Source organism: Sylvia atricapilla, chromosome 7 (assembly GCF_009819655.1).
Source record: "Sylvia atricapilla isolate bSylAtr1 chromosome 7, bSylAtr1.pri, whole genome shotgun sequence".
Lineage (NCBI taxonomy): Eukaryota > Metazoa > Chordata > Aves > Passeriformes > Sylviidae > Sylvia > Sylvia atricapilla.
The window spans coordinates 28,250,158-28,267,727 of record NC_089146.1 but is presented as its reverse complement, the minus strand read 5'-3'; the positions used below and the strand labels follow the sequence as shown (position 1 = coordinate 28,267,727).

At 39.6% G+C, this 17,570-nt stretch overlaps 1 protein-coding gene across 2 annotated transcripts in view; it reads left to right on the top strand.

Moving 5' to 3' along the window:
- Positions 1-17,570, top strand: part of MYLK (myosin light chain kinase) — a 199,490-nt gene that overhangs the window by 111,134 nt on the left and 70,786 nt on the right. For both annotated transcript variants that reach the window (XM_066323075.1, XM_066323076.1), the window contains 5 exons: positions 4,558-4,695; positions 5,320-5,517; positions 6,709-6,955; positions 14,344-14,424; positions 14,784-15,673. In XM_066323075.1, coding sequence (XP_066179172.1) covers positions 4,558-4,695; positions 5,320-5,517; positions 6,709-6,955; positions 14,344-14,424; positions 14,784-15,673 — 1,554 coding nt within the window. The remainder of the gene's footprint in view (positions 1-4,557; positions 4,696-5,319; positions 5,518-6,708; positions 6,956-14,343; positions 14,425-14,783; positions 15,674-17,570) is intronic.

The window sequence follows — 17,570 nt, the reverse complement described above, 5'->3', positions numbered from 1 at the left end:
TTCCTTAGGTTCCAGATTTGCTTTCTGGTGCCAGATGTGCCATATTTTATTGTCTGTAGTTTTGGCAGCAGAAATACCCTGCAGTGTTACGAAAGAGGATGTTTCAGCCAGACCCACAGTGGTGTGCAGTATCTCAGCTGAGAGCTTTACCTCTGCCTTCTTCTTTCCTTTCTGTCCTCCTGCTTTGGGCTCTGAAGCCAGTGCTCCCTGTGAGCATATGGATTTTGAACCACAGCAGAGTTTGGGGTCAAAGGGACTTTGGAGGAATGAGGGAAAGCGAGCCCTAATCCTCGCCAGGACTTTCTGTACAGTTTGTTTATTTGTGTCTTGTTTTCATATCTGCTTCCCTACTATTTTCCTGCTGCAGGTCATGGATTTTGTTCCTTATGTATGGAACTAGCAAGCACCTAGCAGTGGCCAGGGAGTATGAACTTCTACCATAGGGTTGTTGCACTTTTTGAAGCCACCCTTTTGCAAACGGTTTCTGGGCTTTTGTGTATTCTTTTCCTTTAAATATTTTTCCGTCAAAATAAAGCCAGGTGTTTTCAAAAGGAAGTAAAATCCCACAGTATCTTTTTGACATAAATAGGAACAGGAGTTATTTGCTTCATCTCGAATGATTAGCATCTCATCTTTTCACTCCTAAATCAGTTTTATTGCTGTTTTTCCAAACAAGACCTATAAGGCTAAAATTGAAGAAGCCCTTAGGTATATTATATGTAGAGTACTGCTGTTTCATCGTAAAATTGTGAAATGTTAAAGCATTTATCAGACAAACACTGAGTCACTGCATAGTGCAATCATAAATAAACAACTAAAAGCATTTACAAGCTTCAGAAGAATCTGAAAATAGTTAACATTCAGGCTTTTTAGTTTGGCCTTTGCATGATTTTATCTGTCTCTTCTGAGAAAATGCAATGATTTTAGACTAAATAGCAGAATTAAAATGGACTGTGTTGTCCTATGTAAAACATCTGTGAGAAACTAAAGTTGTCAGTAGGTCATTTTAGTTTTTTCTAAGCCTCAAAATCCATAACATCAGATTTTAAGTAAAGGAAGAAAAATTGCATGACATGAGCTCCTATGGTTTCTTAATGAATAGCATTTATGAGTTAGAACTAAAGTCTTTTTAACTGTCACTGCTACATGAAGAAATATTTGATGATTTTTGTGAAATTCTGATTAAATTATGCTACTGATAACCATACACTTCTAAACAACAGTAGCATAAGATTAGCGGTCCCCTTTAAAAATATATATATTTTTAGAGGTGGGGGGAAAGTTTGTGTTTTGAAGAAAGCCTGTCCAAGTTGCCATGAAGCCAGACTTATTAGTCATATATTTGCTGTATCCTTGATGGCACACATTTGTGTAACTGGTTGCTTTAGCTATGATAGCTTCTAAATTTTGAGCTCTTATGTACAACGGATTTTTGTATCTGTTGGTAAAGAAATGTCTTCAGTTCCCCGTGCTCCAAAAAACAGCAGCAATACACAGGGAGATGTTATTACCCCTGCCTTACAACAGGAATTGAGAAATCAGGTTCTTCAGGGACTAAAGGAATAAACTTCAACGATTAAAGCAAAGTCTATGTGCATTTTATATAGTACATTTACAAGGATAAGAATGTTTTCAGAAAGCTGCTTTTCCTTTCTGTTCCAGGACTAACCCTTGAGTTTTCAGTATTTCAGATTTAATGGTCCACCTTAACGTTTCTCTGCATGATTACATTCATTCTCTCCAATGAAATAGCTCTTTAGTCTCTCCAGTAACTTTTCTTGTACTCAAGCTCTATTCTTTAAAGTTTTTTACTACTCACATACCACATACTTCTATTTTTTCTGATTCTTGCCCTCCTAAGTTTCTGTTTAAGCACAGACCTGGTCTTCATCCAGGAGGTCACTATTAACCTATGCAGTGCTTAAATTTAGTGTAGAGTAGATCCCTGCAGCCCCAGTAAATCTTGATGTCCCTCATACCAGTGGGTCTCCTCACTACCATAGGATACATCTGTCTGAGATAACTTAAAAAATTGAGGCCTAAATGTTTTGGGGTTTGTGATTCATATGTGCAATTACTGTGAAGTACTTGCTTGCTTCCATGTAATGTTTACACAGCTCTGTGCAAGGTGGTTTATTCCAGTACATGAATCTTTTATGTCTGCAGCACAGGTTTTGGAGGAGTTAGCATTGCTGAAAAATTCCTTATGGGAAATTATTCTTCTCTGCTTCTTCTGCAGTTGCTCGTACATTTCTTTTTAATAAGCTGAGGCTGTTATGCTGTATTGCCTTCCTTGATTATAAAAATCCATTTATTTAGACTACATGGAGAAGGTTTGCAAGTCCAACAGAGCAAAGAGCCAGTTGTGAGGGATGTGGAGTGCTGCTCAGACTTGATGCTGTTTGTACCAGGGCTTTTTTGAGAGAATTGTTGCTTGAACCACTATGAGCAAATTTGGTTCCTAGTCACTGTTAAACTTTGTGGGAGGTGGTTCCACTTTTTTTTTTGTTGCCTGTCCTTCTCTGAAGACTTGAACTTTCCTGATCAGACACAAGATCTGTTTCTTCGTTGGTCTAGAGCCACACCTCTGTCTTTGTTTTTCTTTCTCTGCTTTCCTCTTCTTGTATATTTGCCTTCTAGATTTGCAGTGTTATCAGTTATTTCCATTAAAAAGGATAACAAGAACATTTTTTAAATGTTTTTACATTAAAAACATTTAAATGTTTTTAACATTTATCCATTCTTTTTTTTTTCTCTATGTTTATTTCCTGTCTTACTATTTTATTGGTTTTTTTCCTTTTCTTCCTTTCTTTGTCTTCTTTTCCTCCTTTTTTCATTATATAGATTTCTTCTTTCCCCCACATTTTGTGAGACAGAGTTTCACTTTGAGGGACCGGGGAATTTCCTGCAAGGCATTAGAGCAGTGAAGGAGCACTGATATTGCTTAGTACAGCAGTTTGAAGCTTTTTCTCTGAGTAAACATTACAAAACAGAGGGCTACGGTGAACCATAGGAGTTTATTTCTGTGGATGGGTTTCACCCAGCTACTTTCTGCACAGCATTAGTCACTTCCAGGCAGGTGCTGTGGGGAAGCCCTAGGACTGATCAGTGTGGTCTGATGGTGAATCAGGCACTTCAGAGCCTTGCTTCCATAGCAGCAATCCAAATGGGTCTCGCTCAGGTCCCAGATTTCCATTCTCACATGCATCAATGTCTCCCCACTCAGTGCCAAGAAAAGACCTTTGGCATGAGCCAGCAAGACAAGATTTTGGCTAGAAAATCTTTGCTAGAGAAGAGGAAAAACTTCCCCTCCCGGCTGCTTCCAAATTTATGTTGAGCTCAAATTACCCCAGTACAAACTTAACTTTTTACCTCCAGGAGGTTCGGTGGGCATTCTCAGTGAGTTGCTGTCTTTTTATTTTTAAATAATCACTAATTTTATGAATTGTGGTTTTTCTCCAGCCTGGCACTTTCTGTTGCTGTAATACTATTTTGGATGTGCTTGATATTCCTTTAAAATTTTTGAAGGTAGGGATAAGCGAAATGAAAATATTTTCACATGTGGATAGAACGAACGTAGGGTTGGAATTTTAAAGGCAAGACGTAAGAGGTCTGAACACAAGCTAAAGCAAACAAAAAGTGTATCCAAGGGACCAATAAATATTTATGGCTTTTTTCATTTGGTCATGATCACTGCTTGGGCTTCAGAAGTGTCTTTCCTCAGGTTTTTAGAGCAGGAGAAGACTTCCTGCTCCAGTGTACCATATAGATCACAGTTAAATGGTCTTGTTTCATAGCCTCTGAATGGCTGTGGCTGCTGGAAACAACATATCACAGACTTAAAAGTGACCTATTTAATTCCAAATTGCCTCAGCCTGCAGTTGTACAGCCTCAAAAGAAAAATTTTATAAGCCCTAATCCAGCAGTGTGTTTTGTGATATATATTGACAACCTCAGGTTTCAGTCTTTGCCATCATCAATCAATTGCTGAAGTGAAGTACACGAGAGGAGTGTGGTGAACTCAAACCTATTGGATATTGACCATCTAACAATCTAAATGGTTTGTAATTTCTTACAGAGTTACAAATCCTGTGCTGCAGTGAGCTTACGTTTCTAACTCATCAATCACAACAATGGGAACCTTTGACATCCCCTAGGGTTTTCAGATTCATTTAGCAGTGATTACAGGCATTGAATTTTTGGTTACAAGTTTCTGGGTTGCTTTGCTGCTTTTTTTTTTTCTTTTCTTTTTCTTTCAACCTGAGCATGTTTACTTGAGGAAAAATGAGTGTAATTTCTCAGTGACACTCTCTGATATCTGCTAACAATGATTTAAGAGGATTCTCAGAAGGAGGACAGTTCCATTCCTATTTCTTTTCTTTCTGCTTGGAATACTGGCAAGGCAAAACAGCTATTTTAGGTGGTTTCAGTTGTTTTTGCCTTCTGAGAGCTGAAGCAAAACCACTGTCTCCAAATCATGTTAAGCCTAAGGTCAGTTAGAGTTTGTCATGAAAATTCCAGTAAGAGACCCCTTTTGTTCTTTTTTTGACTTCACAGAAAAGAAGAGCAGCAAGAAGGCAGAGAGTGCACAGGCTGCAAAGTTAAACAAGACTTTTGCACCCGTCTTCCTTAAAGGCCTGACTGACCTCAAAGTGATGGATGGAAGTCAAGTGATAATGACTGTGGAGGTATCAGGTATAGAACAGTATTACTTAAAAAAATGTAAATCCTGCTGCAAAGTGTGTGGTGTTTTTTCCATATTTTTAGCAGATGTCTTTGCATTTGGAAATAATATTTCTAGGAACCAGTTTCTTAAAAGCTAGATTGGTCTAATGCAATCTTCAGCGTGGCTGAACATCGTCCATTGTTAACATGCTCAGACCTGTACAAGTGTTTCTTCATTGGAATGATATAATGATATGAGTTTAATATGGGTCTTCTTGTTGAAGTGGACTGGTAATAGCTTTATTGTCAACCAAACAAGATTCAGTTCCTGTCAATTGCTGCAAAAAGAGCAGTCCCAGTATGAACTTTGGTATCAGATACTCTCAACAACCACCTTTGTGGTGTCTAGAACTCATTCTCCCTCTCTGTTGTGTACATGCTTCCCTTATTCATTTGTGTTTTAATCACAAGAAGACAGACTATTTCACATCACACAGCATTGTAATAGAGTTAATAATAGAAATTCTTGAATGTTTTGAAGATAAATTTGCAGAATCAGATGGCAAAAAACCTTCAGACTTGTTCCTTTTCTTAATTGACATATGGTGGGGTTTTGTTCTGCCTCAGATTTTTGTTAATTGTTTTTTTTTTTAGCTAACCCATCTCCTGAAATTATCTGGCTGCATAATGGGAAAGAAATCCAGGAGACAGAAGATTTCCACTTTGAGAAGAAAGGCAATGAGTACAGTCTGTACATCCAGGAGGTGTTTCCTGAAGACACAGGCAAATACACCTGTGAAGCCTGGAATGAAGTAGGAGAAAGTCAAACACAGGCTACATTGACAGTTCAAGGTATAAAGTTCCTCTTTACCTTATAAAATGGTGAAAGAAAATTTTTATTCTAATGTGCTGGAGGAATGTCTATTTAAAATACATGAGTGTTTATAAGATTTGTTGTGAAGAACTCTCAAGCTCTCAGTCTCTGCATCTGAATTAAAAAGGATATAGAGCAGAAGCAGCTTTAAAAAAACCTTTTCACTCTGGGACATTATGTTACTATTTCAAAAATGCATTCCTGAGTCCTATTTCTAGGGACCCTGCAAAACTTCTGCTAAATGCAGCTTCAGTTTTTAACTATCAGGCTTACTTAACTATGAATTAAAGTAAACCTTTTAATATGTTTTTGTTTCTAATTGAAGTCCTTAGTATTTGAAAAAGCTTTCTTGGAGCTAGGTACCCTGTCTTTAATGCTAGCCTTATAGTGGTAGAAGGTAAGGAAGACATGATTTCTGCGGTCTGAGAACTAGCTGCAAAAATTTTAGCTTTGAATCTCCTCACATGATTCTAACCCCACAGCAAACACTCAAGTACCTACAAACTGCCCGTGACTGGGCACACACTGCTTTTGTGACAGGGGCTTCTTCTAGTATTACTGAATATCGACATTTCCTCGCAGCCACTACTGAGAATTAGTGGAAATCACTTTTATTATTTTTAATGTAGAATAGCCTATCTGCAGTGTTTGAGAGAGTTGTTTAGTCTGTTGTCACTGCATGCTCTGAATTCAGACCCTCCTCTCTTCTCCAGTCCCCCCTGAGATCCAGCCTTGGGGTCAGTCTTCTATATTAAATGTGATTTTCTGCAATTGTTAATGATGATTTATCGCATGAGCTCTCAACTGCACAGCAGTTATAGTACTGTTACTTGCCCTTAAAGCTATTCCTACCCGTATTCTCTAAGGACAAATCTCCAAGATTCCTTTTAGGGCAGCTTTAAAGTCCCTTTGTTTTGCTCTTAATATAAGCTTGGATCGAGCCAGTAAAGTGCCAAGTGAATGATTAATTTTAGTACGAACACAAGTTACTTCCAAAATTAAAGTCTGACTTATTTTCATATTAAAAACTTATACCCTCCGTGTTCAAAATAACTTCCCTTGCCTGTGATTGCTTTCCCTGAAATTAGTCAGCTTAGTGGTGACATTCAAGCTTGGCATTTTCTTCTGATTTGTAAACTGTGTTTGTAAACTGTGTTTGTAAACTCCAGAACCTCAGGATGGTATTCAGCCCTGGTTCATTAGCAAACCGAGATCAGTGACAGCAGCTCCTGGGCAAAATGTCCTGATATCCTGTGCCATTGCTGGAGATCCTTTCCCCACTGTCCACTGGTTTAAAGATGGGAAAGAAATAACGCCAGGAACAGCGTGTGAAATCCTGCAGAATGAAGACATCTTCACACTGGTCTTGAGGAATGTGCAGTCTCGTCATGCAGGGCAATATGAAATTCAGCTCAGGTATGTTTGCTGTGAAAAAGAAGGTTCTTCCCTTTGACCAATTCTGTTTACCCTCAAGTTAAACTTCCCGCTTGAAGAAGAGAGGAGTTCCATCCTATTCAAGGGAAACACTAGGGCACTAAAAGAACAGAATATTTCTGAGGGATTAAAAAGAGCTAATAAAACTCCAAGAGAAGAGAGGAAACACAAGAAAAGTCAGAAAAAAGAACAAAGCAATATGGTTTCTTTTTGTGAACCTGTAAAAGAAAGCTTTGTGGCAGCAGTATGGGAAGCAATTTCTAGCAAGGAAAACAACAATCAGTGTCCTGAGTTTTGGAGCTATTGTTTATCATGTTTGGCATCTCTCCAGGTGTTTGTAAGGATGTCTCTTTCCATGGAAACAACTGGAGAGCTGTTACACAAGATCCATATCTTTAAGGGGAAAAAGTGTTTCCTGGCCATGTTTGAAATGTCCGAATCTGACATGCATGTTGTAGTCTCCTTTTGCTGATGTATCTTTGAAATGAGGCACTTTGACACTTGGAAGATCTTGTCATTCCTACAAAATCTGAAAGAGTTGTTTTGAATTTGATTTTATTTTATTCTGGTATAATAACTGTCCTTTAAATGAAGAGCCGTATTTATTGGCTCTTTACCTTGTAGAAAGTGTCATAGCACTTTCCACCTCCAATGGTGAACATTACATATCCCCTATATGGTTGTAGAAAACAGTGTAAAACCTTAAAGTGATGTTATCAATCCATGCTATTTACTGTGTATAGATGTAGTTGCTTTACTTGGTTAGTCTTTTTGCCTTTCTTTATTAAAATAGCTTCATCATCATGGACATTTGAGTCCATTACACTGGAAGAAAATTATTTGATTTGCTCCACACACTAAATTTTTAGTCCAGGTGCACTGGTCTGAATTGTCCTTTGCCTACTTGCAAATAAATTACTCATATTTTCTTAATTTCCTAATAAATTCAACCTATTTGGCTTGTAAACAATGAGTTTAATTTTTTATAGTTATAGGGTTTTTTTTCCAACCAGTGTGGCCCAAATGATGGATATGTCACTATGTAGATGCCTCCTAGCTCAAAGGTATGTTTTTATAGATTATCACAGGCAGACACAAACTAGCTTCAGCATATTTTAGCACTGAAAGTCAAATGAGGCACTCACTTTTCACCAGAAAAGGACGTTTTAGAAAGTTACAGCTGTTGAATATCAAGATTTCCTATAATGAAGCTTTTCCACACAATTTCAAGTCTTATTAATAACATTTATGTAGAGAGAGCCACATGTGCTATGAGCTTCTTGCAAATCAGCTCTTCAGTATATTGTAGTCTGCAATAAATTGTGAACTAGCTCATTTCAGAACTGGCTTGTTTGCAATTGGCCCAGGTCATCTGGGACATTCCTAATGCTCGTTTGAGCAGGCCAGGTCTACAGAAATCCTTGCATTTATTTTCCTTTGGGGATCAGGGGTGTTTCTAACACTTGGTACCACTGGCAGGATTAGAAATGCCAGTTCAATTTCATTCAGGTCACCAACCTCGACAGGAGAGAACAGAAACTGTGAGAATTGCTGCCTTCTGCTGGTACATTTCCACACTTCAGTGTGTGTGCCCTGGGCGTGGACATCTTCTCTTGTGGTATGATGGTGGTTTCACTGGAACTGAAAAGAGAATGACATATTTCAGCAAAACTTCAGGGGTGGAAGAATGAAAGAGGACTAAGGAGATCCAAGAGAGCTTTGTGGAGGGTTTTGTTGGGACTGATGCAGGAAGTTGAGTGTACTGACCAGGTGTAGTTGGTAATCCCTCAGGCCAAATTTGTCACTGGAGCCCTTTTGTTCAAAGTAGAAGTCTGACATTATCATAACTCTAGAACACGCACTTAGAAAATAAATTATTTCAGACAATTAGTAGATGAGAGGAAGTTCTGGGGGGAAGTAGAGAAAGCAAAGCTGCATCTAGAAAACAACACAGCAGATTACATGCTAGTTGCAGCTATTCCCTAGTCCTTTTGCAGGAGAAATAACTGGGGATCCCACAAAGATCAGTGCATTCATGTTGGCTTTTTCTAATCCATATTGAGTAATGCTGTGCTGCAATTAGAGCAAAGGGAATGCTGATACCTCATTTTATCCTGCTGTCATTTGTAAAATTGCAGTTAATGTTCAGGGAATAGAAAGTCATAAGTTTTTAGGCACTGGTTGTGTACGATGAGTAACAGAGAGGTAACAGCCTCAGGCATATCCAAGGAGCCAAAAGTCAGCTCTGTAACTACAAATTTGCAATAGAGTTGCAGTAATCTCCAGCACTAAATAGTCTTGACTAAATAGCTGTTGAACTGGCTGCATTTGTCTTCAATACTTGATTGAGAATTGTTTATATATTCAGAAACAGTTTTAACAGTACCTGAAGAGCAGAGAGCTGTGTTTTGTGTCTTTCTCTCAAAAACTCCTAAAAAGTCTATTAAAAAATATGGAATAACTGAGAAAACATAAGTCAATTCACTAAAGAGTTTACAGAGTTGTCAGTAGGCTATTTTTAAACATAATCATTTTCATTTCAAATAAAATGTGCAGCTCCTTTTCACATATTAATTTTAGAAGCAGGTTGCATAGCTGCTCTTAGGGAGTTACTCCTTCTCCAACTTTTAATTTAGTCTGGGCATACTTTCATACTAGTGTTAATTATTTTCCAATTTCCTTCTCCATTATTCCTAAGCTCTAAATCCTAATACCTCCACAATTGCCCTTTTGTGTTGGCTGCTCACAAATTAAAACTCTGGTCTTAAAAATGTGGGTTTAACAAAAGACCTGTTTGACTCTTGCTGGTGGTTTCTCCTTCAGTCAGAGTGAGCTGACAAGGACGTGGAGCCCAGTGAGATCCTGGTGTGATCCATTCATGATTGCTCGTTGGCTTTCTGGTTTACCACCCCTCAGCATTACTTAGAACACATCTTTGCTTTGCCTTTTACTATTTAGCAGACTGCTAAGTCTGGCTTTTTGAAGAGTAGTCAATGTAGCCTCTTCTGGTCCTTTTTTTAAACCTACACAGGCCTATGATTCCTCTATATTTGCATTTTCCATTTTAATTGTCCTAATAATGTTCCATTGAACCTCTTATGACTCAGGCTCAGAGAAATAGTGTTGCATAAATGCTAAAAGAACAGATTTAGCCACTTCTGCAGTCCATCTATTAAAATTTAGACATTTTACAGCCTGCAAAATGCTTAATCTAGAAAATAAAAATCTTTTTCCTTACTCATAAAAATAAATATATCTATTTCCCCTCTCATCCTTTGTATCTTTCCAGTGATGCAGGCACTGGTATCCTGTTATCCCAATATGACTTTTCTGTGTTCTTTCACTCAGTGTGTACATCATAAATGAAGAGGTAAACAAAAACCCTGTGAGAACTGAGCAGAGATTGCTTTTTGAGCAAAACCTTTATCTTTATAGCAATACAGTCAACATGAGGGACCTCAGAACCATCCTGCAGTTCCTTAAACAAATCATCTGCTTTGTTAACCTTTGTCTTCTCAGACATTAAGTGTTTTCTTCTCCCCCACTCCCACCACAACCCTCAAGTGAGGTATATCAGTGCATCCTCTGAAGCCAGTAGAGCTGTTCTGCTTTTTACCAGATAGAGTTGTGATCCAGTAGATTAGTTGCTTTCTCTGGGCCTCAAGATTTCTGGAGTCTGGACTGTCTCTCCATTTAACTCACAGAAAAGCTGCTAAACTTCCTCCTGAGGATTTGCTGTTACCTGCACTGAGGCACCAGCTGTAAATAGGGATAGACCTCTTTGCCCCTTTCAGTTCATTCTTGAAAAAAAAAAAGTCATTTACTCTGCAATTTTTATTTCACATTTCGTAGGCTGGTAGGAAATTTCAGAATGTCCCCCCCAGTATAATTACAACTGTGCTTTTTTCCTGTTCCTCCAGGGAGTTTGTGCTTCCTAGGGACAAGCAGACAATAAGTCTCATCTAAGGTTCAGTGAAAATATTTGAGTAGGTTCTGCCAAGAAACTAGTATTTCGAGATATTTTGAACATAAAAGCCATTCCAGGGAAAACTGATCCCACAATAGGATACAGAGCTATTTTTAAAATTGCCTCGGGCTTTGCAGCTGGGGTTTTATTTGTTTTTGGTGGGCTTTTTTATTAATATTCCTTGACATTTTAAAGATTAGTCCTGTGCATGAGCATTTTACAGAACAGTCCTGCAAAAGTAAACACTTCCAGGCACTTCTTCACAGCAAAGCTACAAAGCACAGGTTTTATCCATGTCTATCGTTATTCCACCATAACAGAGCCACTAAGATCTGTCTGTGTCTAGGATTTTGTTGATAAAATGCCAACACAGAGAACCTCAAGCCACACAAGTAATATTGTTATTGCCAAGACTCCAAACAGCAGAGGCGTGAAAAGACTTGAAGAAGTGCCCATGTATTGCAAGGTCCTCTTTTTTCTAACGGCCCCCATGCATCTTTGCCTTGCCTAGATTCTGAAATTGCATAAATGTAAAAATAATTACCAAGGTTCCAGAATTGCTCTTGATTGAGATTGGTATCTAAATCACCGATTCCCTCTTAATTTTTCTTGGCTTGTTTCTCTTTTTCCATTCTGTGATCTCCAAGGTGGGTCAGTGTTTTTAACTTCACCTTTTTAGACTCTGCCACTGGATTCAGAAGACAAAAGTATGTTCTCCCTGCTCTTAAAATCATCAGTTTGATTTCACTGGGAGCAGGCCTTACCCTGGGGAGGCTACACTTTTGAACAGACACAGACTCAAGGTTTGTATCCAGTAGTCTGGTTTTCAGCTATTCACTTGAATCAGAAATCATAATTAAGATCAAAAAACTACCTTGTGAATCATTTTTCCATCTAGGTACTTGTATGACCCACTGTTGCCATAATTTGTAAGTGCTTCCCAAGGTTTTAAAAATAGAAAGAACAAAATGATCTCCTACTTTCTTACCCCCTCCTTTATTTTCCAAACCCTGTGAAAAATAGCTTACTTTAGAAGGATTTACTTTGCCTGCCTTATTTGTTTCTTCGCATATGCGAAGAATTTGCAGAGGGAAAGACGCCTTGCAGAAACTGGTCCTGCAGAAATTCTACCATTCTTCACAGTGGTCAGGACCACATTCAGGATCCCTGAATTCCTCTCCTGGGACAGTGCTGTCTCTGTCCCTTCAACCTCTCCCACTGGTGACACAATTCTTGTGGACAAATATTTTTGCCAGCCATTCATGACAGAAGCTGAGCAGGGGTGCCTCAACATTTAATGTGCTCTGCAAATTGTCTATACTTCAGCATGCATGGCTTGTCCTGTGTCAGCTTTGGATTGGTGTGAAGTCCTGAACACGAGGACTCTTCAGGTAAACTAACAGCCTGTTAAAGCCCTGCAGCACTGGTGAATGAGCAGTTCCAGAGTGTGTCTTAAAAGTTTCCTTAAAAACTTGGGAGAAGCAGAGAAAAAACCTCATGAGTTCCAATAATGGCAAAAGGGGCCAGCTTGAAGCACGTTGTATGAAAAAAAAACATGTTTTCAGCAATGTTGCCACCCTGCCACAATTATATGCCAGTCATTATGTTGGGAGGAGGAGACGTGCAATTCTTTTTATTTATCTTTCCATTTGTCTTGCCTTCTTTCTATTTCTCTTGCTTCCAAATGGAGGCCACACATAAGAATAAGAATGGCAGATGTCCAGTGCAGGGCTGAGTTTAAATACTCTCTGCATTGACTTGGATCCTCTCCTGCCCTTTGGACAGTTTCTGTTTGATTACTCAGATGTTATCTAGTTTTTTGTATTAAAGGAAACGACGCTTGTGGCTTTCAGTGCTGTTCTCATGGATTGCCTTCATTAGCAGTTTGTAGTGTACATATTCTGAAGTGCTGGATATGAAAGGGTTAAAAACATTTGTCTGGTTTCTTCTTGTTAGTGGCCTTAAAGTCAAGATATGTTTCCATCAGCAGGGTCTTTACAATCCAGATACTGTGATCAAACCTACCAGTTTCTTTTTAGTTTTCATATTTGGCTGATCCACTGTTTCTTTTTCTGAAGCAGCAGAAATCAAGGGATATCTGTCTGAGAAGGTGATTAATTGCTCTTACAAAGACAAAGCTTTGTGCTCAATCTTTGATTCTGTGATCTGTGTTAATTATCTTGCCTTCACTGCAAGTTAAAAATGGGTGAAATTGTAGGGTATTTTTCACCCAAACAGAACCATATCTAGGAAAGTATTTCCATGCTCTATTTAAAAACCAGGCCAGACAATATATTTATGGCAAGCTAACAGTCCTGAGTCTGTTTCAAACTTCAGGGCTAAGTGGACTTCAAGGTGCTCTTATCTAGCAAGTTCAAAGCAGAGCACAGCTGGGAAAACCTGCCTCTGTTGCCTCCCTCCCCTCCAACATATGTGTTTTGCTCATGTCCAGGAAATGTTTCCAGTAGCAAAAATTATTTTTGTTCAAAAAAGACAAACAATCCAGGACTTTCTAGTCCATTTACAAGCTTATACCTAAGCTGGGAAGGACAGAAGTGTTTTCACTAATAAAAGATCTCTCTAGTCCTTAATCAGTTCAATTCTGGTTTTTTAATAGCAGTCAGGGGAGTGGTGGCGATAGTTGCACAACTGCTGCCCTGGAGGAGTTAACTTTTGCTTTTGGCATCTCCTGTGTTAAGCAGAGAAGAGCTGTTTGGGGCTGGAAGAATGATATATATCTGCGAGAGGGAGGGAGCTTCAGGGGAGCAGGGAGCACTTTAAATGAATTCTTTAATGGGAGCCCTTTGCTGAAGGCATCCGTGGCATTCCTCTGCAAAAGGAAGAATAAGTACTCAGCACCATATATGGTGACACTTTTATGTTTTTTAATATAAACATGTACAGGCTGGAGCAATCTGTGTAGATGGGTTTGCTGATTGGTTGGGCCAGAGGGGAGGGAAGGAAATGAGACCCTGTTTTTAATATCTTAACATTAGAAAACTTAAGAGCTTGGGTTTGAATAAATAAACAGTAGGCAGAGTTGGAAAGATTTTCAGCTTTGCAAAATAGCCCTTTCCTCTGTCTTGATTTTCCAGTTTTTGTATTTATTTTCCTTTAGCTTGTTTGTTTGCAGCTGCTTCGTTCTGCAAATTGCTTTGATTTTTCTTCAGGGAGTATGTTGTTCCCAGTGCAGATAGCAACAGATCTGTAAAAGCTGTTTGAGATAGCTTGGCTCCAAAATAAGGGGACCAAATCCACCCAGTCAATCCCCACAGTGGTGGGCATGGAAAAGGGGAATGCCACACTGGGTTTGAGCTCCTTTAGTGCAATACACAATCACTTAGCTCAGGCAAGTTACAGAGGAAAAAAACCCTGTTTTTCTGATTTCACTTAAATATTTCAGGAACCAAGTTGGAGAATGCAGCTGCCAGGTGTCTCTGATGCTGCGGGAGAGTTCAGCTTCCACAGCAGAAATGCTCAGAGAGTGAGTATTTTTCCCAGGGACTTGCATGGGTGGGTTCTATTTTTTGCTCCGTTAATTCCCTGCCCTTACAGACCCAGGCTGGCTGCTGTTCAACCTAATCCCCAAATGTGACCTAACAAATTGTTTTCATCATACAAGCTAAGCACATTGTACCAAGCCAGAGTAGAGAGGATCTTTTTTGTTTGTGCCCTTATATGGCTCCTGAAGTCATCATTGATGCAATAAACTAATGGAGTATGCTCCTCTAATCAACCTCCCCTTCTATAAACACATTTTGTTCCTGCTCTGAGATTGTTCCCTGACATTTTTAAACCAGCCCCTTTCCTGGCTCTCTCTTTCTTTTCTTTTTCGGATCATAGTGGGAGGGAATCAGCCAGCTCTGGAGAGCAAAGAGATGGTGGAGATCATGGTAAACTAACATTTGGTAGAACAAGTGGCTTCAAAAAGAACAGCAGTGTAACCAGAGTAGCTGAGGAAGAGCAGGAAGACGTCCGAGGCGTGCTGAAGAGGCGAGTGGAAACTCGGGAGCACACAGAGGAGAGCCTGAGGCAGCAGGAAGCTGAACAACTTGATTTCCGTGATATTTTAGGCAAGAAAGTCAGCACCAAAAGTTTTTCTGAGGAGGAACTGAAAGAAATCCCAGCCGAGCAAATGGACTTCCGAGCAAACCTGCAGCGGCAGGTCAAACCCAAGACCTTGTCAGAGGAGGAGAGGAAAGTCCATGCTCCCCAGCAGGTGGACTTCCGTTCTGTGCTGGGCAAGAAGGGCACCCCAAAAACCCCATTGCCAGAGAAGGTGCCACCTCCTAAACCTGCAGTGACAGATTTCAGGTCTGTGCTGGGCGCCAAGAAAAAGCCACCTGCAGAGAATGGCAGTGCTGGCACCCCTGCACCCAATGCTCGTGCCAACTCTGAAGCCCAGAACGCGACCCCCAATTCTCAAGCCCCTGTTGCCAAACCAGCGGTGAAAAAAGAGGAGAAGAATGACAGAAACTGTGAACATGGGTGTGCAGTGGTGGATGGCGGAATAATTGGGAAAAAACCTGAAAACAAAGCACCAGCAAGCAAACCACCAGCAAGCAAAGGAACAGCACCCTCCTTTACAGAGAAGCTTCAGGATGCTCAAGTAGCTGATGGTGAAAAATTGGTCTTACAATGTCGGATTTCCTCTGATCCCCCTGCAGCTGTCACCTGGACTCTAGACAGCAAAGCCATCAAATCGTCGAAGTCTATTGTCATCTCCCAAGAAGGTAAATTAATTGCATTACAAGCCAGCTGGATGGCATATTGTTATATCTGGCTCTTGATTAATAATATTTAGTTCATTAAAGGTAATGCAATATTTATTTAAGTCCTGTGCCAGTAACTGTTTCCAGATGCAGCTTTCTTATTATTTCAGTGGGTACACAAGGAACAGCATTGTTTGACATTTCTTGCAGATTCCCCTTTAACAGCCTGCAGATGTAAATTTTCTGAAGTTGAACTTCTTGCATTTTTAAATGCTGTTTACATTGCTAACGTTGTTTAAGGAGCTGGTACATGATGCTTATTTAAACTGAACTTTAAGGATTTAGAACATTGAAAACATAATAATATTACTGCTGGTTTACAAATTCTAATTGAATTCTTCTGTATGTTTAATATTTCAGACTTTTTATTGCAATAAGAAACACAGAAGCAAAGAGGGGTTGTGTCATAGAAAGAAGTTACTACAACTGGAAGTTAAGATCAGAGTTGAGAACAGATTTCCAGTGTATTTAATGCCCCACCACAGATGCTTCTGCTGCCATTACAAGCATTGAAATATTTGAACTCCACTAGCTTGGTGACTTTTAACTAACTTCAAAGCTGTATAGAATTTGGTAGAAGTCCCTAAAGGGAATACTTATTGTTTTCAAACTGAGTGATTCCTTTGTATTTCACATTTTGGGTGATCAAACTCACTAGACTGTTTTTTGCATGAAAGCTAATGCTGTATCTAGATAAAATATATTTTCTTGGGACAAAAATAGGAAGGAAGGACAATTGATAGTACAAAAACCTCTTCTTTACTTCATATGTGTTCCCTAAAACACTGAGAGAATTATCTGGAGAATGATACCCTCTGGCACACTATAGCAAAAAAGTTCATGCTCACAGTGAGAATTGTAGCTTGACACAGGGGTCTGCACTCTTACTTTTGAATCTTCCTTGATTTGATCCAGACTATTTTTAGTGTTACCAAAGGAGAACCAAATTAGTGTACAGAACAGTTCCTCACAAGCAGTGAATCCTTGTGCAGTGCCCCAAGCAGACTAACACGGGCATTCTCCTGAAGTGGATGCAGTCAGATATTGTCTTCAGGGAGGCTGGGGGTACTCAGGTGGTGCATTAAGGAGATACCAGAGTAAATAGATGGAGAAAGGCAAATGGTAGCAGGTGCATTGTGTCTGGCCTGTGTCTGAAGTAGCATAATGCTTTTTGGTTTTTTTAATGAGTACACTAACTTTCACCCAAGGGGACTGTATAGAATAAGTGTCATGCACATGAGAAAACACTGACTGGAAATGCCATTCTTATAAAAAGGACTGACAGAATCAGTCAGTTTAGCTAGCCTTATGCTGAAAGCAAGATTTCAAGGCTTTTCTTGGAGTTGCTCAGAGTGAAAAAGAAATTATGCATCCCAAAGTTCCATGACTCCTGTCAAAGTACATCAGACGGACAGCACCTCTGTAGCAAAGCTTCTGAGCTATGGTGGAGCCCCCTAAAGTCCCAGAGCTTTCATGGTGCTGCAGAAAGCTGTTTTCTTCACTGAAATCACCTGAGTAATTGACTCTTACAATCCCCCAACTCCTATTCCCTCTATAAAATGGTACTGTGGAGCTGCAAATCAAGGGTAGCTGTTTACAGTGAAGTGATCCTGATGCCCAGAAAGGCTCTGCCACCTGTCTGAGCAGGGCACAGGGTTTCTTCCATCCGGTCTGGGCTGGGTGACACACCTGGTCACAACACTCCAAGGTGTCAGGCATTCACAGTGCTTTCCACCGAGGTCAGGATCAAAGGCCAGTCCTGCAAAAGGAATCCACTGTTCCAGGACAGCTTCTTGCAGGGAATGAAGACACTGTCCTTATGTTCCTTTAGTACCTGCATTGCTACACTTGAATCATG